At 41.0% G+C, this 23833-nt stretch overlaps 1 protein-coding gene and 1 pseudogene across 6 annotated transcripts in view; one reads left to right on the plus strand and one right to left on the minus strand.

Moving 5' to 3' along the window:
- NTRK2 (neurotrophic receptor tyrosine kinase 2) overlaps window positions 1-23833 on the plus strand; it is a 327977-nt gene that overhangs the window by 113996 nt on the left and 190148 nt on the right. The window contains exons 14-15 of one of the 6 annotated variants that reach the window (XM_045841011.1): window positions 14435-14546; window positions 17815-19759. The exons of 4 other annotated variants lie outside the window; for them this stretch is intronic. In XM_045841011.1, coding sequence (XP_045696967.1) covers window positions 14435-14538 — 104 coding nt within the window. In that variant the 3' untranslated portion in view covers window positions 14539-14546; window positions 17815-19759. Of the gene's footprint in view, window positions 1-14434; window positions 14547-17814; window positions 19760-23833 lie in introns of those variants that run through there. One more of the 6 variants, XM_045841012.1, reaches the window with a different exon arrangement.
- Window positions 11302-11477, minus strand: LOC123820328 (annotated as a pseudogene).

A 23833-nucleotide genomic window follows, 5' to 3' on the forward strand; every position in this document is an offset into this window, starting at 1 on the left:
ACATGGTAAAACAACAAGAAATGGTTTCGTTTCAGATGGGAATTTATTTTTTTTAAGCTTGTCAATGAGCAGGCAGGCATTTAAGGGGGGGGGTAGTCTTTTTGCTCTTTGATTCCCCAGCCTGGGAAGAGAGAGTAATTTTTATTCCCATTCCCCATCATGGAACCAGAAAGGGAAAATCTAATTGTGCTTTTACTCCAATGCTGCTGAATTCTCCTCCTAGTCTTAAGTATGAACCAGGCAGCAATTCCACTGTGGAATATTATAAGAAGAGTTAATTATAACTGTTTAATTAGGCAGATCCCAATTTTCAGTAGATCATGACCTTTCGTACATTGAAAAAGAGAGACACTTCACATTTTTATTCAATTGACATTTGGTTAATACACTTCAGTCAAATTTTGAGAGCTGATTATGAAATAAACTTTGTCCTGTTTATAATATGCTGCTAGTAAAATAAAAAAAAATACCAGTGTTGTTCTTGTCATTTACTAGCTCCCTGATGTCAGTTTTAGTTAATTAAATGGGCACTCAGTATAAAATGTCATTGAAAAAGCACTGGCCAATCAGTGACATTCAGATTCAGATCCCTTCTTGGCCAGCTATGATTATCCTTGAGCAACAATAACAATACTAGTACTAATAATACCACTTGCTGAGCAATTATTAGTTTGAACCATACGAAATGATCATTTTGTAGGCTCAGACAGTGGTCAAATACAGGCATTTTCATGTGGTTCATATGGTTCAGACTAATACATGTGCTAAGTCCTCATACTCCAAGCATTATAGATATCTTATTTCATTCTTTCTACCCAGTTTTAAAGAAAATATAATTATCATCATGTATACATGAGAACACTAGCTTCACCCAGGATTAAGAAAGTTGTTCTAGGTCACAACTTAGTAAGATAAAGCATTGAACTCTGGGCTTTTTAAAAAAAATGATTTTTAAATTACATTTATTGGAGTGACATTGGTTAGTTACTAAAATTACACAAGTTCTCAGTGTACGATTCTATAATGCATCATCTGTATGTTGCCTTATGTGTTCACCATCTAGAGCCAAACCTGCTTCCATCACCATGTATTTGACTCCTTGACCCTTTACTGTCCTCTGATCCCCCCTTCCCTCCAGGAACTTGAAAAAGTCAAGGACCATATGATTTCACTCATATGTAAGTTATCTTTTGACCTCAGTGTTCTATAGTCCTCCTATAAAATAGATATTCTATGACTGCCCTGAGCCTTGATTTCCTCTTCTGTAAACAGGGAGAGCAGAAATGTCACAAGGATTTGAACCGACACACGTGGGGTGCTTCCCATGGTGTCCATTCTGTAGCGATGCTTAATAATGTGTAACTGGTCAGTGGTGTGGACAAAATGTGCATAGTGAGACAATAAAGGAAGACAGCTGGTGTGCATGTACGTGTGTGTGTGTGTGTGTGTGTGTGCCTGTTTGTGAGATTGTTAAGAGGTCTCTTCCTTATTTACAGTCACTGCTTGTACAAACTGCAGTGATTTGAGCCTAACATTTGCACATGTATTTTGCCCACTTTGCTATTTTCAAAACAAAAGAGAATTGGGTGAATATAACCCATTGAGAACAGAGGTGTCTGTGACAAATTGGCTTAATTGAAAACAACTAAAAAAAACAACCTCCCAGTGTTAGGGTGGGTGGGGGGAGGGTACCAAATTAGCCATGGTGAATCTAAGTGGAGGATGTTCATTGCCATAGGCATGACCTAAATTGCAGAGTGTGAATCATTATGAAACTACTACTATTTCTGCTCTGCTAATTGAGAGGCAGCATTTTTCACACGGTGAAGCTGGGGATGGTGTGTGTGGCCATGTGTCCCACAAATGCCATGCTGCCTTAGGCCCATTTGTTTGCCCTAGGCGTTGGTTTTCCCAGTCACAAACACAGATGATAATTTTATGAAGTAAGGTTCTGAATGTTTTTCTCCCAGAAGACATTGACATGCAGTATTTATGTAAGTTACTTATCTTCTCAGTTTTCTCACCTCTGATATGACAAAACACACTTTAAATGAGCTACAATATGCAAGGTGCCTCATGCAATCAGTCACATGAGAAATGTGACTGCCTTTTGGCTGCCTTCCCTCTTCCACACACAAACCTTTTTAATTACAGTTGAGGAGGGTATCTATCATCTGAGGAGGGACATTGTCTGTTGAATCTGATATTAAGTAACCTGGATTTCTCTTTCCCATGTCTTGATCAGATGCATAGGCATCTCCCTGTTATTGATGTGTTGCTATCTTGCTGTATTTGGTGAGAAGATGAAATCTCAGTAAGGGAATATGGGTAGACAGAAGCACAATCTCATGAAATCAGTGTTTGGAGAAGATAAAACTTCCTTCTAGTCCAGGATTGGGAAACATCTATAGACTTTATCTTCATCTCCCTAAACTAACTTTATACTTTGAGATCTCAGCTCTGCTTATAGTTCATGCATCTGACCTCTGCCACTCGGGGAGGGACCGGCAGGAGCCCGCCAGCGAGCAGCCTTCCCCTAGCCCCTTGGTCCTAAGTGTCGGCCTCTGCCCTGGTGCCTCCACGGCTGGCATTCTGAGGCTCACTATCATCCCAAGTGTTAGGTCCACCTAGGCCGTTCTGTGTCCCCCTTATCCCAACAGCTGTCTTCATATGCAGTGACAGCCTTAGACACTTCTATGCCTCTCTGGGGCACACAGGCACTTATAGATGTTCTTGGTCACCACTCTGGGCTCTTGGGGGACCAGAGAACCATATAAGGCCATCATGTACACAGGCACAGGTCAAGTGCCATGCCATCTTACTGCTCTCTTGGTCACTAGAAATTGGGGACATGTGGGGCACCTGCTACCCAGAAGTCTTGGAAGAAGCAGTCACAATCTCTCCTCAACTGTCCAATCCTCAGATGTCAAAGGGGTTCTACTGGTTCTTCTCAACTCTGGAATTTGGCCTGAGGGGTTGGCCGCCTTAGCACCTCCTCCTCAATGCCGACTCACTGGGTTATATACTCATACTGCATCTCCTCTCTGCTCAGTTCTCCTCTCCTGGGTTCTCCAAAGTTTCCTTATCTTCTTGATCATGCAACTGAGTGCACCTTCCCTCTTTCAGGGTCATTTTTGTGACCCTTTCAGAGGCATTGGGGATGTTTGGCTGCTTCCCATGGCTCTCTGAGGCCACAAGTATGGCTGTCCTTAGCACATTTCTGCCCTGGCTCCCCACCCAGCTCCATGTTATCCTAACATGGCCCACTGCACAGAAGTCCGGGCACCGTGCCAGTATTGCAATGTCACTTGAAAGCTGATTACTCTTCTTTGGTAGTAGTTAAGGCTGTTTAGTTTAAAGTCAGTCTCTCCCTTTCCTTCTCTCTCTTCTTCTCCCCCATACCCTCAGAGTAAAAGAAATAAGCCTAAAGCCTCCTTGAAGTGTGTCACTAGGATTGCAGTGGTTGCAACAATAAACAAAACAAGCAACCAGTTAAACAGATAGAAATTTGTTTTACACAGCAAGAATTCCTGGATTCAAGGCTATCCTGGTGACTTCTTGATGCTGTCAGGGACACGGACTGCTTACCCCTTTCTCTTCTGCTATTTTTAGCAGGTAGGCTTCTTCCTCATGTTTGTGACCTTGTGGTCTCAAGGTGGCTGCACTTCCTGCAGATGTCAAATCTACATTCCAAGTAGAAAGAAGAAAGAAGGGCAGTGCAGCTTTCTCTGATGAGGTTTTGCCTTTTAATTCAAGAAGAGAGGACCCCGCCCTTCCTGGGCTTCTAGCTATATCCCTGTGGACATAATTATGTGACATGCCCACATTTAGCTTCAAAGGACACTGGGAAATCAAATATATTGGCTTTTTCCCTCAAAGATAGAGGAAGAAAGGGAAAAGGGGATTGGGAATGGATTTTGAATAACCAATCCATAATCTGGGCCGAAAGGCAGGCCAAGGACCCTAGAAAAAAGTAGTAACACCGTTTCAACGGTGGTATTAATCTGTGATGCCATAAGATTAGAATTTACTGAGCTTTTCTGAAAGTTTGAAACTCTTAAAAAAAAGAAAGTTAAAAAAATCTTGCTGATCAGATCATTAATTTAGTGAGGTATTGGTTTGGTGGAGTATTTGGGCATTTTCTGTGACCAAAGGAATACCGGATTAATTAACAGTGGAAAAAAGACAGACTGGTAGGACTCACGTTTCACTGTCTTAGGGAACAAACTTCTTAATCCCTTTAGAAGAAATTTTATGAAAACAGTTGATAAATTATATAATTTTAAATTCTTTTCTTTTGGGTAAGTCTGAATTACCCCCTACTTGCCAAAATAAGCTGGAAATGTTTTATTGGCTTAATTTCAATTCCTGTATGTATATGAAAGTAATAAAACTGCATTTCTTTAAATATATTTCTTAATTTAGAGCTTTCATAAATTCATGCTGGCTGTTTTTCCTCATGTACAATAAATTAGATTCTACTGCATATCGATCATATTCTGGTAAGAATATTGAAACAGTATGAATGTTCATTTAAGGAGGAGGCTTAAGCTGAAGAGTGATAGAGGAAATAAGGTAAAGACAATATTAGGCAGACGGTGACGGTGGCATTAATCAGAGGTTGACAAACGATAGCCCATGGATTCAACCTGACCTGCTGTCCATTTTTACAAATATATTGGAACACTGCCAGCTCATTCCTTTACATGGTGTATGGCTGTTTTTGTGTTATAGCAGCAGAGTGAGTAGCTGCGACAGACTGTGTGGCCCACAAAGTTGAAAATATTTACTCTCTGGCCCTTCACAGAAGAAGTTTGCCAGCCCCTGCATGAACAGCCCTGGGTGATTCTGTGGTAGCTGAGCACAGGGACTGGGTTCCATTTCCCTTCCATGTGGACAACAATCTAATGTTTAGGTAAAGGTAAAATAAAATAAAGTGAAATACAATATGTAGTTATGTCAGCAGAAATGCATTGAGGACTCCCAGACCACAGCCGTTTGCTTTCACATCAGAAACAACTGGTCCTGTTTCTGTCGTTGGCTTCCGCCTGTCTTGCGAGATGTTCTCACCATGTTGACATGTCGCTCCACTCTGAGTCTGCAGCCAGCGCAGCACCCGGGGCTCTGAGTCGGCCCTTTGCTGGCTCTGTGCTATTGAGCAAGTCACTCAAGCTCTTGGAAGCTTATCTTCCTCCTTCTCAGATGAGAGGGCGAGACTGCAGTGTGTGGACTACCAGGTCTCCACGTTCCTTTCTTGACTAAAGTTCTCTGATTCAGTGACAACATGGATTATTTCTTATTTGAAACAGGAGCATTTTTTTTTTATTGTAGTTTCGGCATTGAATTGTCTTTTTCATTTGGGGCATGTGTTGTCCAGGGCGTCCAACAAATTAGATAAGTATCATTAAACATTTGCAACTCTTTTTGAACACAAAACATTAACAATTTTAAAGGGACAAAAGCTGAGAGCTAGAGTTTACAGGTAACAGAAACACTGCTATTTAATGAACATGTTTTATCTGCCCCAAATTAAGTGCTATCATTAGTTCCATTTCACAGATGAGGACACCGAGGCAACTTGCCCAAGTTGGCACAGTCATTGTACTTTCTAGCTTGGAGTCCATTCTGTCAACCACTGTTCTTTCTACCTCATGGAGGGTCAGACACAGAAGCCATTCTCCACTTTCACGGCGATTAGGGGGAAACATGAATGAGAGATGGCGGTCAGATGTTCCTAGAAATTATGGATACTTTGGAAAATTAGAACAAGAAATTTCTAATTTGGTGTTCTAATTCACCAAAAACCTACTTTGTGCCATCAACATCATCCTTAGAGGCACCTTTCTCAGCCTCCTACACTAAGTCAGATAAAAATATTTTAACACAATAGTTGAGGCAATACAGGTTGGAAACTGGGTCATTTTTTTGTGAAATCACCCTTCATTGCCAATATAATTTTTGAATTCTTTCTCAGAATTAAAAAAATAGGCAAACAAACCATGTGGAACAATCTGTGGCAGATGGTTATTTCAGCTCTAGGTGAGTTTTGTCATTATACTCTGGGACAGAGAAATGATTGTTTTGGATAATCATCTGTTATTTTAGCGCACTGCCAGGTAGGAACTGTTGTAGCTATGATGGTTTAGGATGGGGATTTTTTTTTTCCTAGAGATTATCCCATAAAGTGTCTGCATTTGAATTCTGTACATTAGATGTCATGCTGCTGAGTATCAACCAGAAGTCTAACAGTTTGCTTGGAGGTGGGAGAGGTGAGATGAAAATGGACTTCCAGTGCAAGTTAGTCCTCATCTCCAGGTTGAGCTTCCCCTGGAAAATACAAACAACAGCCAAATCATGGTGTTCATCACCAGCCCAACTCTCTAATTAATTAATTTTATGTTAATTAAGTTTATAATTATATAGTAAAACATTACTTTCTCCCTCGGGAAATTGACTGGATCTTCTGAAGGGGTTTTGTGACTGTAATTTAGGTGCAATTAGCCAGTTAAATTTAGTTAGGGTTTGGTTCATTTAGCTGCTGCTGGAAGATGCTGGATTAGAGGAAATCAGCAACGTCTCAGAGCAACTCTGGATCTGCAGGACCTGTGACTAGAGGCTGCCCCTGGCTTTGGGGCAGCTCGTTCCGGTGTCCAGGACAATTACAAGCCGGACATCTATCAAGATGTGGTTTCATGATTACTACGTATATCCCTCAGTTGTGGAGAGGTAGATTCCTATAACTTTGGAAAAAGGCAAAATCCTTTCACCAAAAGTTTTGTTGTGACTGTGGCCTTGGAACTGGAGCCATGGGATGGTTCTCAGACATTTTCACCATGGGTGTGAAATCCGCAGCACTGGCCAAACTTCAGACTCAGGGTGATGCTACCGGCCCGTGGCCACCATTGCAGTATAGGAAGACACCTTACCTGCTGAGCATGGTAAACAAGGGCAAGTGACCACCCCGAGGATCTGATAGCTGGGGTTCCACTGCATCCCCAGGGCTTCGAACTCTCATCTGGGGTCACACTTTTTCCAAGACTGTGAAGATGGAATTTTTAAGCAAAGTTATTTTCTGTTACTTTTCACTTCCTAGTGTGTGACAGAGAATCTGTTTAGGCCTATGATTGAAAATGCAGTTGAAAGTAATTATTTGCAGTGGCTGCTGAGCTGACTGTGGGCAGGGTTGGAGTTCACTGCCCATGACTGTGAATGGAAGTCTGGGATGTGCTAAGCTGTGATTATTCTAGTGCATAACCCAAGAACACCCCAGCAACACCCCAGTTGATGGTGTAGCAATGGTTCATCCACTTTAGAGTCCTCTTGGTTCTTGAAGCATTTATTTTTTGGTGGATAGCAGAGGTCTTTGATTTGGAAAGGAAGCTCAAGAATTTTGTTGTGAAGTTTTGAGCTGAGTTGCACGAGATCATTTTTCTTTATTTACACTTTGGTGTCCTGTCATCAAAATGGGAGGTTGTTTATTACTGTGTGATTGAGTGAAACATGTACATACGTGGAGCAAAATATGACTACTTAACCCCTTCCTTCCTTTATGTTTTCATCTGTAAAATGGAAGGACTAACCTCTTTTCACTTCACATAAGCAAATGATAGTCCTCTTCACAAAAGCCTTATGTGAACTACGTCATATACACTTTAAACCAGATTTTAATAAATTTCTATATTTCTCTTGCTCACATTATTTAATAATATTTTCAGAAATGGTATCTTTTCTATTCTAATTGACACCAAGTTTCAATGTTCTTCATCTCTAGTTGTATGAAAACAGAGTAATAAATAAATAAACACAGAAACACAGATTGGGAGGGGGAGATCTAATAAATGAAGTACAACTCAAATTAGGTTTTGAAAGAGGACACCCTATCAGTATCCCAATCTAGAAAACAGCTTCCACTTGATAAATAAAAAATAATGAAGTCAACATATATCTCAGTTCTTCTCAATCGATGGGAGAAAATAGCAAGAATTGGCAATGAGAGAAGGACCCACACATGGACAAAATGAGACAGATGAGAGGAGAGAGAAAGAATGAGATGGAGAGATATCCCCCCAAAAAAGACATTTGGGTGACCCTGAAAAACAAAGTAGGAAGATGAATAATTGGGAAATGAAAGAGAGAAACACTCAGTTACACTATCCTGGAACAAGGCAAGCATTTGTGAAGGTATATTTCAATCTTGTGAACTTAAAAATATTGCCACTAATTGGTTTACAGTTTTTAAAAGATTTTAGACAGAGGGGAAGGAAGGGAGAAGGAGAGGGAGAGAAACATTAATGTGTGGTCGGCTCTTACATGCCCCCTCCTGGGGAACTGGACCACAACCCAGGCATGTGGCTTGACTGGGAATTCAATCAGAGACCCTTTGTTTCACTGGCTGGCATTCAGTCCACTGAGCCACACCAGCCAGGGCGTAATTGGTTTAAATTTATATTGCAAATTTATAATAGAGTCCTAAACAGGCTCAATGAAGGTAAATGAAGGTCACATTTTATTTATGGGTTACAGTTCATTGTCATGAACATTTTTTTTTTTTGTAAATCATACATATTTGGTAAAATGTAGAACTATCTTTAATGAGTGGGGTCATTCTGATTGTATTTTAAAAAATCAATAGGGTACTTTGGAATTTCTAAGGTTTGACACTTTGTCTAGATGTGAGTAGACACAATGCTAGCAACTACCCTGAGCTGAGGAGCCTATACATGGCATGGACAATATTAGGTATTCATGTTAACTCTAGTGATCACAATATGCCATATTTTTTTCATGTCTATTTTAGAGTTGGGTAACAGGTTTAGAGAGGTCCCCTGACTTGGCTAGAATTACATGGCTCAGAAGGGACAGGGGCAGGATCCAAACTCAAGTCTATCTGGCTTCAGTCTGCTTTTTGCTGTCTAGCCAGACGCCATCAGGCATTGCCATGGAAATGAATCCTTTAAAACACAATTGTCAAGGAAGATAAATAAATATGTGGGATGATTGTGCTTATTAAAATTCAAATTCCAATGGTAGCTGTAAGTAAAGTTTTAGGATCTTGTGTAGTTAAACAATGGATGGTAAATGACCATAATTATAAAGAATGAAAGAAAAACTAATTTATAATCTAGTCATCCTGTTATGCACGTGTAATTATACTCTGTCTTTTTATCTGTGTGGCATTTAAAATTTCTTACTGCTTTCACATGAGGCAACGCGTGCGTCCATCATGTCTTTGAATGCCTCTTGTGCTTATGTAAAAGGTGATTCTGTTTTGAACTAATGTGTGTAGGGTTACAAGGTAGATAACCCTTCCCTTTCAATCACTTTGATGTAGCAAAGAACTTGCTGTAGGTTTTGGAAAGCATTTCTTAAAGGAATTTCAGATATTTGCATACATTAAATTGTCACTTAAAATATCTAGAATGCATTGTTTTCTCAATGTCTTGGTGCTGGTTGATTCTTGGCATGGCTGTCATATTTCTTAACCAAGCTGTTATATTTGATATGCCATATTTGCCATGCATACTTAACTTAAAAAGGAAAGTGTGTGTGTGTAAATGAAAGGCATGCTTTTAAGAATCCAGAGTTTTCTTTATGTATAAATTGCACAAGAACCAAAGAATTATGAAGGGACTTGCTGTGTTCCAAACATGTAAAAATCAAGGAGTAGAAAAAAATCTTAGCCGTCTTTCAGAAAGAGGTTTTGCTGTGTTATTCAGCACTGAGGTTATTTAGCTGCCCTGAGACACTGTTGAGGTGTAAGGATGGTGAGGGGTGATGGCATAGCAGCACAGGCTTTTTCTAAAATGAACTCTTGGAGCAAATAAAAATGTCACTAATAGCAAAGGCTTCTAGAACTGTGGGGTTAATTTAAGTCAAGTTGGGGGGTCTGTGGCAACCTCAATATGAATGCACATAATACTGTGACCCTGAAGTCATCTTCACACATTGCTAGTTTCCCACTGAGAATAGAGTAAGCTCTTTGTTTTACTGAGGCATGTTGATATAGGTCACTGGTTACTCCTAAGGAGCATGCATAGCAGTTGTCTCTGGTGCCAGAATCCTGAGGATTCCACTTTTTGTTGGAACACTTTTGGAGTGTAGATTCTGTTCCTGGTGGTGTGAGTGGGTGGGTACTCTTTCAGACTGCTAAGCAATTTTGGAGTATGCCCTTATGAGCTTTGGTTGGGTAAGGGATACTCATTAGGGTGTGAGTTAGGTTCATTTCTGCAGTCTGGGACTTTAAATCAGAGTCCCATCTGTGATTTTAAATGCTGCTTTATAGAGCAGTGTCAGGTAATGTCCTTGGTAGACTGACCAGGGGCAGGACAAACCACGATTTCAACCCACATTTCCCATCACATCATGGATTCTGTGGAGGACAGGCACTTTTTAATAATTCTTGTTCTAGTGAGGTACCTTCTGAGGTAATGGTAGGCCTTCTGCTAATGGTTGTCCTGGGTAAAAGGCACCAGGGAAAAAGGACATGTTTGGGTGAAGGACTTCCTTTCCGCCCCACAATCTTCACTTATCTTTGAGTTTGGGCGCATTCACCTCTCTGGATAAAAGGGTGAGTACCAAGAAGCGGGCCCTTGAATAACATCCTTTCATTCAACATTGTTTTGTTGTAACATTAATGAGAAAAAAGAGTCCATTCCCAGCTGGGGCCACTGTCTGGACACTTTTGACCCTGAACTGGGGTAAGCTGGTTAGAAAAATAATTATCTTATTTGTTTTCATTAATCTTTTTTACATGTATATATAACTCACACTTATTTCAATGTTTAATATAAGAAGTGTTTTGGGTCTTTCTTTAGAAGTTTCATAATGTTTTCATGACCAGAAATATACCATAGGAACTTAACTCTTATTTAGATAAATTGGCCTGTGGTTTCATTATATATTGTTTCATTTAAAGTCACAGTTTCCAAGAACCTGTTGATGGAGTTTAGTGAGGACTTACTGTATTTTGACGGCAGGCAGCATCCTGCCTGTGCCTGCAGCAGCCACGGAAGCACACCTGCGATCCACTGTGGTCTGGAGCAGCACCCTGGACAGCGGGAGGCAGTCTCATTACTTGTGGGGACTGGGCAGTGAGAAGGAGGCCAGGGATGAGGGAGAGGAAACCATCACAGGGCTGGGCAGTGATTGCAGGAACTAGACTCCTTGAAAAGCTGGAGCTAAGTCCTCATAATGTGGACTTGGGCAGTTTCCCTTCTGTGCCTGGTTGTAGGATGGCAGCCTACCTTCCAAGGTGTCCAGGGCCTGATTGAACACAGGCCTTGCTTTTTATTACTGCTCTTGGGTGATTCCTGTTTATTGTAGTCAGTTCACTGCAGTTATCAACCCCACCTATCTTTGTTTTGCATTCTGGAATACTTGGTGCTTAGCTGAGGTTTTATTATCTTGTGCATGTAGGTAATTTAAACTGATAAGGACAGATACTACACTTGATCTTAGCCAAAAGGCCAAGAAGCAATTGTGCTTATAGGTAATTTAAATGAAGGTGAGATTTATAAGGTACCTCCATTCCAGTGAAGGTAATTTCTTTGACACTCTATCTGCTTAAGTGGAACCATTAGTGGATCTGATTTTTGGGTTTTGCAACAATGGGCAGAGACACCATGCTCACTAAAGCCCCCCGATTGTTGTTTTCTCAACAAGTATCCTAAATGTTAATGATCTTCAGACTCTAATTCTGAAGTATTATTTAGAGTACCTAATGAAAAAGTAGTAGTCCAGGACAAATTTTATTTTTACCTACTCTCTTTTTTTCTAGGATCACCTAAAACTTGGACCTGGACTTATAGTCCTGCTCTGAGGCCTTATTATCTATATTGTCACTCTCCAATAATGTCACCTTTTTTTACATGCTTGAGGTCTTCCAAATGTATCAATAGCAACTACTATCTCTTTAAGTCCTCCTTCTTCTCTTGCTTTTCCTCCTTCTGTCTCCTTCTTTCATCTTTACTGTTACTGCCATCGACATCATCAACATTGTCATCATCATCATCATCATTATCATTATCATCATCATCATTATCATCATCAGAATGGCACTGGCTGATCCATGTCCATTTGTTTTCTCTTGCTTGTTTTATAGATTATTAACTTTTCTAGAAATTTATTCCCAGATCCAATTTGGTCTGTGCACCATGGTGTCAGCCACAGTTGAGCAGAGCCGATCAACTTCCACTGTGTGTGCTTGAAGTTCTTGCAGGTTTTACATTAGTTAGAGATGAATTGAGCAATAAGTTTTATGTCATTTGTTCCCTATTTGGTTACTGTTGGTTCTAGTATTCTGGCTTCATATACTCAGGAGAATCACTGGCTAGAGTATTTTGGCAGAAACAAATCTAGACACAAATCTCTATTGGCAGCAACAAGAATATGCTCTTCTATAATGAGATTTATAGTGCCATGCTTATGTGTACTATATGTCGAGCCACTGGTAAGCCTCTCTGGTCTGAGAACTGTGAAACAATGTCTTGAAGAAGGTGTCATTTCATGTATAGAGCTACCCTACAGATTTTGCAATGTATATTTGCTGAAGTAGCCAGAGGCTAGACACACCCACAGGAGAATACTAGATTGATTTGGATATTTCAGTGTGGTTGCTATGAAAGCCTTTTGAGTGTCTTCATGCCCCTCAAGCCATGAACTCCATGGTATTTTTCTTTCTCCATTTATATTATTTGTAGGCGATTCCACAGGTAGAGGCAATGGCATCAGTCTTGGGATGTATGGCCCATCCCATGTGAAGTCCCTGACAGGGCAGTGGTTGAGCCCTTGGACACTTGTCATCAGGCCCTGCTGACCCATCATCTCATCCTTAGATTCACTGAATTTTAATTGTGCAATGGCTTTGGCTTTCCTTACACATTTGAACTTTGCTAGGAACTTTGTGTTTTCTGCCTTGATTTTTGGCTCATAATGAAACTTTATTTTGCAAAGTCAAACTAGAGCTTTCAAATCCTTGCTGACCATCCTCGGCTGTTTATTTCTAGTTTCTATCTCCAGTTAACAAATGGACAACAGTTTTCTCCATCCCACTCCCATCGTCACTGTCATTTTGATCATCGTGAAAATTAAACTCAGATTGTCACCTTTTCCTCAGTAGCTTCAAATGCTTCAGGAAGCACATACTCACAGGGTGTCCACGTGCCTAACTTTGTAAACTTCAATAGACTTCTGAGGAAATATTTAATTCTGTGCAGCAGCTTTGAAGTGACCTGACTAATCCTGTTACCAACGAAAAACAGTCGATCCTACATTGTGTTGCATCCTCCCTCCTCTCCGTTTTGGTTCTGCTGCTGAGCGCATCACAATTCTCCAATAAAACTCAAAGTTTAGATATTACTATTCTGAAACTTAAGATGCATTTCAGCCCTTGGTATTGTGCAAGGCAGAGTAGGGCATATAAGACGTATAAATGTGCTCTCTCTACCCTCCTGTGGCTTACAGTCTGGGATGCAGGAAGTAAAATGAAAAGAAATACAAGTTTTTTTTTACAGATTTTATTTATTTATTTATTTATTTATTTATTTATTTATTTGAGAGGGAAGGGAGGGAGAAGGAGAGAGAGAGAGGAACATCAATGTGCAGTTGCTGGGGGCCGTGGCCTGCAACCCAGGCATGTGCCCTGACAGGGAATCGAACCCGCAATGCTTTGTTTTGCAGCCCTCACTCAATCCACTGAGCTATGCCAGCCAGGCAGGAAATACAAGTTTTAATAAGGTATAAAAGAAGGCTATGTGAATGAATGGAAGAGAATGCCCTAGAAGTTAAGAGGCCTGTGAACTAAATACTGATAGGAGACCTCTTTTGCACTGGACCTTCAAGGATGGTCAAGGCTTCTATAAGAAGAGCTTGCTTGGTGGAAGGAGATCTTAGAAAAAGAGATAGTATATGGATAAAACCCATCCCTAGGAAGCAAAAAGGGTGTCGTAAAGATGGTTAAGGAACTTCTAGAATGAGCACAGAGAAGGAAGTACCAGGACCTAAACTCATATTTTGGGGAATTTCTGCTACAGGTACAGGTGACACCATTGTAAACAATGGACTGAGAGTCCAGAAGTTGGGAGTTTAGACTTCAGCTCTCTCACTTCATTCAGGTGACCTTGGACGTATCACCATGGCCATGTGGGTTGAGTGAGTCCCCTATAGAACAGAAAAGGCATGACAGTAATGGCTCATTGGTGTAAGAACCAACAGATACTAAATGTCCCACAAATGTAAAATTAGGACAAGTCGTGCTGAAACAGAGCAGAATTGCACCTACCTCAATTCCTACTTTGCAATGGAAAACAAAAACATTTTGCACCCACTGTTGTTCAGGCACCTAATGTTATGAGAACACAGGAGCTTATTCTTTGATTTTACCTAGTAAACATTTTTCAGAAGGCTCAAGGAGCATTTGCTTTGCTCTCCAATGAAGGTCAGCCACTCTACTGTCACCTCAGCCACCACACCGGCTCCCAAGAGGCCCCCTGCCAATCAGACACCCAAGTTGGCAGTTTTCTACTTGAACTCTCCAAATAACAAATGTGGTAAGATTGGTTTTTTCAGATAGCAGCTGCATCTTTCTTTCCTTCCCTTCGCTTCCTTTCAGACTCAGCAGTTTTCCTTTTTGCTCCAGATAAATTGCTGTTAATTTAAATGTACTGCAGATCCTTGCCATTTTATGGCTGATTGCTTCTGAGTAATAGGAGGAAAATGTGGGCACGTTTGAATGTAAATACATCTTAATGAGTTGGAAGCCAATGATAAAGAAAGCACAGTGCTTCGCTGACCTTCAGCACCCTCAGCCCTTCCCTTTGAAGAGGTCAGTGAGCAGATCTGAAATCAGCAAATAGCAGGGACTGAGTTTTAGGATACATCCAGGTTTTTCTTCTCTGCTTTCAACTTCACCTCATGTTTTCAGACAGCATCTCCTTTATTCTCGTTCTGATTTAGTTCAGCTAGTGGAAGCAGCGGTGGCAAAGTTTCTCTAAGGTTGTTTTTGATAAAGGAGCTGTTCTCACAATAAGTACCATGCACCATCGGAATGCTGCAAATGCTTCAGAATGTCACATTGTCAAAATAGCTATATTTCAGGCTCAGAAGCTAGACAGCTCGTTTGGCTGCTAAACCCACAAGATGTTCAGCCATTTGTTGTGGTCTAAAAACTTTCCCCCTCACCAGCAGAAAATAATTATCTATTGTTTTATATTATTTTGTGTCCCCTTTCTTGAGTTTTCTTATAACATAAGAGGGCAAAAGTCATGAGATCCTGGTAGGTAGATGGGGGCCCTGATTGAATTTTACTGCCGATCCCTGAGAAATATGAAGCATTGGGTACATTTCCTTATAAAAGGATCAAATCTTTAAATCAAACTCAGTTTTCAATATATGGTGGTGTATCTTCAGTGCATCGACAGTATGTGGAGATCAGAGGTATGGAGAGGAGGCTCACTTGCCTTCCTTGAAGTGCAGGGAGGTGGTAATGACAGTTTGCATGCAGATACTGCACATTGCTTCTCCATGTAACAGCATGGTTTTCCTCACAAGGAAGGTATTGCCTGTGTTTTTATGGTGGCTTCACTCATTTTTTACCACAAGGGCGCATGGAGCCAAGGGATGCTTCTTTGAGAAGGATGTATCACAAAAGGCAAACTAGAAGGAAGTTGAAGAGGAACATCTGACATCAATTTAAATAGGGACACGTGCCCCTTGTGCCCTGAGTGAAGAGCTTGCATCTAGCAAAGCAAATTGTTTCCCAATTGTAACATTAGAGAGCCTGGAGGAGCGTTGGGGAGGAAATTGTCAAAGAGAAGCAAAGGAGAAGTGGCCTGGCTCCTGCTATAAACACACTGACATCAGTAAACTCTTAGAGTTCATGTGCCAAATGCCCAGAATCTAGTATATCGCATCCACAATTCTTTTTTGTTTAGGGGTGATGCCTTCTATTTGTATCACCAAGTTTCTCCTGTTTTTATTGGCAAACTTGGCATCCCCATATTAATCCCATTGTTTTAGTGGGAAGGGATTTAAGAATCACCCTTTTAAAACCTGATGAAATAATTAAAAGGTTTGGTCAGTTAATTTGGCATGATTGTGCTACATGCCATAGTGCGCTCGAAACTAGTGCAGCTTATGTATGTTTGCCTGGAGGCTGAACTTTTAGAAAGACAGTAGGAAGAGTTATGAAGGAGAATTAATCAGTGCCCCTATACGTCTCCGAAGTTCTTATTAGTGCTTTGTAGGTGTTCAAATCCATAAGCCATATTTGACGTCCATACTGAGTCCTCTTCCTGTGACTAGGAAGGGCAGGAGACAAAAATGCCAGGAAAATGAAGCTCTGTAATGTTGTTGTAAATGATGATGCAGATTGGTGGTGGTAATTACAACTCTGGAGGCAGATGCCACCAGCACTTGGCAGACCAGACACCAGGTTGAGGGAGACCGAGAGTCTGGAGGGGTTGTTTAGAAGTGCCTTCCAAAGCTGAACTTGAAAACGTCTTGGCAGTTTCTACCATGACATCATCTATTTTGTCACTTATGAATCTAATGAAGATTCATGCAAATTACACACAGAATTATATGTAATGGGAGAATCTTCCTGTTCCTGCTGGGTCTTTATGGGCAAGCTGGAAGAGAGTTTGTCCTCCCTGCACAGGGACATGGCACTGTGGCCATAGAGTCCAAGTTCCTGGTCAGAATCTGAGCTCCATCACATACCAGGTTGGACTTCAAGATAGCTCCTTCACTCTCTGGGCCTCAGTTTTCTCACCAGTAAAGAGGAAGCAATAATAGAACCTGTCTAAATAGAGTGATTATGAAATTAAAAGAGCTACTTTGGACATAGAACTTAGAAGAGAGCCTGGCGCAAAAATATATTAGCTGTTATTTATTGTGTGAGTTGTTTACTCAGCTTTCTCCAGCTGTGGTGCAATGAAGTACTTGAGGTCGAGGAACTTCATTTTCTTTATTTTTGTGTCATCTATTACAGTATCTACGATTTGGCCTGTACTCAGTAAATGTTTGTAGAATTAATACATACTAAGTATATGTAATACTTGTGTATTACATGCACATAATGTATACACATAAGCTATATGTCTTATTTATAATATATAAAATATATACAACACACTGCATGTCATGTGTTATATATTATATATAATATAATGGATATTACATCTCTGTTTATGTATGTGTCATATATATGCTGTGGTTGCTGATTCAGTTTAGGTAATTAATTAATTATTTGTTGAATATTAGGATTTTTGAAAAAGACTCTAAGTCTCTGTGTGGTTCAGGAATTCACTAGTTAAGTGCAGCCAGTTCTCTGGTTTGGTTGCTGAGTAATGTATCATTTATTATAGAAATAACTTGATTAAATTAGATGGGGAAAAAGAATTAGGATTATGGTTGATATTTCTTGTTGAGTTTTATTGGTTTTCCCTATACATGAAAATTCTCCAGGGGTCATCTTGATTATTCACAGATTTCTCCTACTTAAAATATGAATTTAATATGTGATTCAGTTGTGGGTGGAGCTGTGGGCAGAATTCTTTGTTTCTTTCCCATGTTCCATGTGCCATGCAAAACTGGTTTTGAGTTTAAAGCGAAGTTGCTCAGTAATGAGATGCACATTTTCTCCCCACTTCTGTTTTGTTATTACATATCACTTTATGTTTTAAAGCATATTCCATGTTGTGTCTTAATTTGGATGTTTATTTATTACGTTCTTTTAAAAGTGATTGTACTTGCATGTGAATTTCTGTTGGTTTTTCTTTTCAGCATGACTTACATTTCATTTTGTGTTTCTTTTAGGTTTTGTTTTGTTTCATAAGATCCCCCTGGATGGGTAGCTGAAATAAAGGAAAAGACAGAGGAAGGGGCTGTGGTGCATGTTGGCTGATGCTGCCTTGTAAGCTGGACTCTTGGGACAGGCCTTGGCTTCTCCCGGAAGTCTGCTTACCTGGGGTTTCCTGGTGGAGGTGGGTGGTGTTCGCAGGAGGTGCTGGGCGAAGCCTGCAGATCGTGAGCTGTGATCGGGAACACCAGAGCTGAGGCCGCTCACGGGCAGCTACGCAGAGACACAAGAAAACACCTTAAATTAATGCTTCTCTTTTGTTCTTACAATCGTTCAAATACAGAATTGAATTGAAATTTCACTGGATTGTGCTTCTCTTCTGAGAGATGTGCTGTTTGACCATACTGGAAATATATTTGATTTTTATTGTTTCTGTTTATTAAAGATGAACTACAAAGTTAAAGAATCTAAATTTAGGGACAGGTATACATGAGTGTACACTAAACTGTAATCTCCATGTAACCCGTATTTTAGCATCATCTTCTATTGTTTAATCAGCACGGAATGGAGAAAGTCTTATTGTTTTCATCTACAACACAGTGGCTAAAAGAGCATATAGAGCATCACTGTGGTGATGTCATGAGAGGTTCTTTTGTTCACTGATAATAAAGGTCCAGAGCCATGCAATCAACGTTAGTGACTTCCTTAAAGTTTCCTGAAAGATTTTCTTAAAGGCAAAAAAATAAAAAAGAAGCAGCAGCAGCTACTTGGTTGGGGGCCATAGATTTATGTTAGGCATAGTCTGTTTCAGAATAACTAGAGGAGTGAAATATATGCATATGGTGCATATGTCCTTTCATTTGCCCTCTGCAGTTCATCTGCTTTTTAGAAGTTTGTCGAGCGATAAGGCCACAGCATCTCATGCTGTTCCCATAACAGAACTGCAGCTTTTCTACTCTGAAAAGGCCTGCACGCAGAATGGCTGGCCTGCTGTGAGCAGGAGTTGATATTGTGAGTAGGGTAGTTTCCCGACCACATACCACACTACCGCTGGGTTTTCACGGGCAGGACAGCTCTCCCTGACCCCAGCAGCACAGAGGTGTCAGGTCGCTAATGAATATGTGCTTTCTATTGTCCAGCTTCATTGCTGAGAGGGCAGCCTTACAGACACAGAATCCTGCATCCCTGCCTTAGTCTTACCATGAATCCCTGTTTCACTCACTCGGCCATGGCAGTGACCTTTGCACACTCTGCTCAGTCTGCACTGGGTAGGATCCATGTCAGAAGACAGGTTTGGCTACCCTACCCCACCTCACCTCACACCCTTCTTGTTAGGGGAACTTCAGAGCCAGGCCTGGAGCATGTCCTTTGAAAACACAATCAGCTCTGTAAGCATAGGGAATATAATTAATAATTCAATAACTATGTATGGCATCAGGTGGGTACTGGAAATATTGAAGGGAACACTTTGTAAAGTATATGACCATCTAACCATTATGCTGTACACCTGAAACCAATACAAAATAATATTGAAAGTAAAAAGAAAAAAAAGACATGTGCAAAGACTCCATGGCTGAATTGGAAAGTTACTGACTTTAAAAAAAATTTTTTTTTTGGAAATAGTTACACAAGTTTTACAGTTCAGCTTTAAGGATGCATAGATTTTTAACTGGTCTATCATGTTTGGAAATGTTTGAATCCTTTGTAACCAAGGTATTAATCTTAATAAACCAGGATCCACTTAGGCACCACTTGATATAAAAAGATTGTTCGTGATGGATATTTTATACTCTGTCTCTTACCTTAGCCACTAACTATAGTGTTGCTCGATGCCAACATTGCACAGAGTCCTATGGATTACAGCATTTCACCTGGCTATTCCACACCCAGGCCTGAAAGGGGCAGTTTCTCCAAAGCATAAACAGCTTCCTCATTTTCAAAAGTTTTTCTTTTTTTTTTCACCAGAAGGACATTTGAGTGTTAGGGCAGCTGGCCCTTAGTGTGGGGAGGTCTGAATATTATCTGAATTTCCATTTTCTTGCTTGCTGCTAAGTGACAGTTCCTGTCACTACTTAGATTCTGATCTTTCCCGAAGGTGTTGATTTACAAAGAGGCCAGCTAATTGCAGAAATCCTGAACCCTGGAAGAAACATGAAATTCAAACTGGAAGCCAAGCAGAGGCTGTCAGGACAGCTCAGGTTCTTAAATATCAGCCATTTGGTAATTTTTTAAAAGCTTTCATGTTATCCATGGAGCCATAAAAAGGTGATGAATTGTTTAAGGCCTATTTTTAAAGTTTCCCAGACCCAAAAGGGAAAAAAAAAGGATGTTTGTACTCAACAGCTGGAAGAATGGCAGGGTAGAGATTTGTTTTAGAATGGAGAGAAGTGGACAGATAAGGCAATTTAATATATCAAACCACAGTTGACATCTCCTAGGGAACAAGGAAAATAGCAGGCTATTAGAGAATTGTTTCATATGGTTCTTGACTTCCTTACTTTTTATTTTTTTTAACCCCCTGGACACCACAATCAGTATCATAGCTTCTCAAGTCCGTACTCTAGACCACCCCCTTTCCTCCTTTTGCTTTCTTCGTCCCTGTAAGAAATCCTTTTCGAACTTCCTAGTGACATTTATCATGTATTTCTGCCACATCGGTAAAGGACAGGCCCCGTGTTTGCTGAAATTGCCCTTGTCGTCCTCCAGCAAGGACCGGGCATTTCCGTACCAGGCAGGTGCCCTAAATGAGCAATGTTCCCTGGGTGGGTGTCCATCCAGAGCGGCAGCTCTCACGCAGCCCCAGCCGACTCCTGCCTCCTGGGAATGTGGGCCCAGGTGTCCAAACCTTCTGATTTTTTATGGGACATTTGAAACCTGGACTCTTATGTGAAATGTCCCTATTTTTAAAAAGTTGACTCAGTTATTTTTAAAACATTATGTAGGCCAACAAAACATTTCTGTGGGCTGCCAGTTTGTTACTTTTGTCTTAAAGCAAGATCATTGTTCTCTCAGTGTTTCCTTCTGTCTTTCCTTTGCAAACATCTTCCCAGCATTGCCATGGAGAACTTTATCTCCATTGAATCTAGCACCTCCGTGATCTGCAGCATGTCACGTACCTTTGGGGCTCTCCTGTGCCTTCCACCCAATACTGAACTGGGCTCTCTCTCCCTGCCTGGGACTCGTGCATCAGTGTGTGCCCTTTACCCCCTAATTGGCCCCACTTCCATGTAGCCAGAAGCAATCCAATGAGTCCCTCCTCCTGTTTTATGTGATGTGACTCCTTTCACCAGTGTCTGTGTTGCCTGGCCTGTGCAGGTGCAGCCAAGGTCAAGAGAAAGGAGCAGCCCCTTTTTACAGGTGTCCTTAATGTACCAGTGTGGCCACTGATAGATGGAGAACAGCTGTGTCATCTTCAAGAGTCTTGGTTCAGGCCCTGTATCTTGACTCTGGTCCCAGTGAGACCCTCCAAGGCAGCTGAGAGAGACTAAGAGACTCCCACTGTCGTCACATGAGACATCAGTCTGAGGCCAAAGAAGCAAAAGAAGCAAAGAAGGTCCAGATCTCAACAGGAAGAATGAATCCCCACAGACTTTAAAGACACTTCAGGGGTTTCACTCCTAATCTCCAGCAGAGACTAATTTCATTTCGACCTATTAAATGCTGTTTCCAAAAGTAGAGAGCGAAGATGAGAATTAAATAACCCCAGCCTTACAACACAGAGCACAGAGGGAGTGGGCTCTGGGCTCCACTCTTCAAGTATCCTTGAATTACACCCAGAGCATTAGGGCTGGAAGTGCCTCCTTAGACAGAGCAGAGGCCCCCATTACTCAACTGTTTAAGGAGCAAACAGCTCGAGGAGTTCAAGGTGCAAATTCAGTTCATGGCCAGGTGTGAGGGTGAGCAGGATGGAGGTGCTCCTGCTTTCTCTCCTTCCTTTTCTCTTTATTTTCTTAAAACCCCTGACTCCCTCCCTTCCTCCTGCCCCCCACCTCCCCTTCTCCACAACTCCCTCTATCTAGCATTCTAACTTGACTCCATGACAAACTGAGAGTTTATTTTTGTTTTATTGGTTGCTTTCCACACACCTTTTTTCTCCCCATTGTGAAATGGAATCAAAGCACCCAGGGGAAACTGAACTAACTCTTCTCTCACTCCATTAGAGAATGGGTGACTTAGACTTTCTCCTGCTCTAGGGCCTTCTGTCTATAGCGCCTTCCTTGGCTTTCATCTCATTTTCTCACACAACAGTAGGAGCTCATTTCATCTTGTTTTCTAGACTGCAGATACAGAGGGAGAGCAACTGAAGGGAAGCAGCTCCATGTAATCCAGGGTCTTCATGAGTAGCTCCATCCAGCCATCGGGCTGTGCCATTCCTGTCTAGAGAAACCCCCTGGGGTTGAGCCAGTCAGCAGATTTGACCCCAAGAAAACTGGGACAGAAGTAGGCATCCTGCGATGCGTGCTCTGCTGTGTTGCGGACACAGCACCTACAATACCTGAGGACCATGTCAGGCTTATTTGAGGGGACCTGGGAAGGTTAAGGACTCTCCTGGATAGGGCGGGAATGTTTTCTGTGGGGTGCTGCCACATTGAATTAACCAGGTTCCCAACCCAGAAAGTGACATAAAAACAGCGGTCACAGAAGTCAGCTTTCCATTCAAGTCAGTCCATTTCCTTGTTTTGCTCTTCGGGGCCAAGTGAGCCCCCAGCCACCTGATTTTGACAGTGAGATCACTCTGAGTTTAATTCAGGCTAGTGTTGCAATGGAGCCTTGGAATGGTCATTTGTGGGCACCCACAGTAGGTTGTTATTAGCTGTGTCTGGAGTCTTAGTTTTCATGAAAAAAAATTGCATTAGAAGTAAAGAAAAGAACAGAGGCTCCTCACTTTTATTTTAAGACAGTCCATTTAAGAAGGGGGCCTAAACAAATATAAAATAGCAAGTAACTCTATTCACAATGTACATGTACGTCAAATCATTGTGTTGTACTCTTTAAATGTCCTGCCATTTTATTTGTCAATTATGCCTCAGTAAAGCTGACAAGAAAAAAAGGAAAAGGAAAAATACAAAGAGATTCCAGAGAAAGACAAATCCTTGAGTGTCCCCCATTTCATGTTGGAATCCACTTGCTGTAATCCATAGGCAGCCTGTGAATCACTCTCATGGCCTGTTTTTTCTCCATAATGTTCTGGGTTATAACGTCATTTTTTTTTTCACATTTCCTGTAAATAGTGGATGATCATTTATTTTATTTTATTTTTAAGCACTGTTTTAACATGTGGATAGATTATAAATGTACTTGCTGCATTCATTTTTTTAACAAGCCAATAAAGTTTTATAATTCATCTCCATGTGTCTTGCATTCTCTCCAGGGCCTTGTATACGTCGCCTCCCTTCCTCAAGCATAACTCATCACCCTGTGTGTCCTTGGTGGTGTCCTGCAGTACAGGTGTTAGCAGCAAGAGTATGAGAAACATCATGGAGAGTTAGGTGGGGGAATCCCAAACCTAGTACAGGTTCTGGAATAAATCTCCCCCAAAGGAACTTTTAAATTTCCATTAATGTGAATTATACATACATGTATTGTTTACTGATTCTTGATCTCAGGTATATTTTCATTTGGGTAAAAGGCAATCCTAAAAAGACAACAAAAAGTTTAAGGAAATTTAAAAAGAAAAACAAACTCTACATTCTGTGGCTAAGTCCCTTGATATTTTAAAAACTTAGAATTACCCAGATCCCCACAAGAGGATGTACTTGGTGCTCTGTCCCTCCATTGTAAGGGACTCTGGTCAAATGAACAGGATGACTTGTGCTTTCATGGATGGGGAGATTGAGGAAGACAAGGGGACATAGAGATAGGATACTATCAAATCATAACTATTAACAGAGTGCCCACACTTCATGTCCCTTTGCATTTCACCCCCCATTGGACCACACTGTCCTTTCCTCATTTTTTTTGTCCCCTTTAAAGATAGGACCTAAGATTAAGGCTTGTGGGACCTCAGCTCTGATTCATTTGAGCTTGCTTCTGGTA

The sequence above is a fragment of the Phyllostomus hastatus genome, unplaced genomic scaffold (genome assembly GCF_019186645.2).
Source record: "Phyllostomus hastatus isolate PE091 unplaced genomic scaffold, TTU_PhHast_1.1 phas_contig_34, whole genome shotgun sequence".
NCBI classification, from domain to species: Eukaryota; Metazoa; Chordata; class Mammalia; order Chiroptera; family Phyllostomidae; genus Phyllostomus; species Phyllostomus hastatus.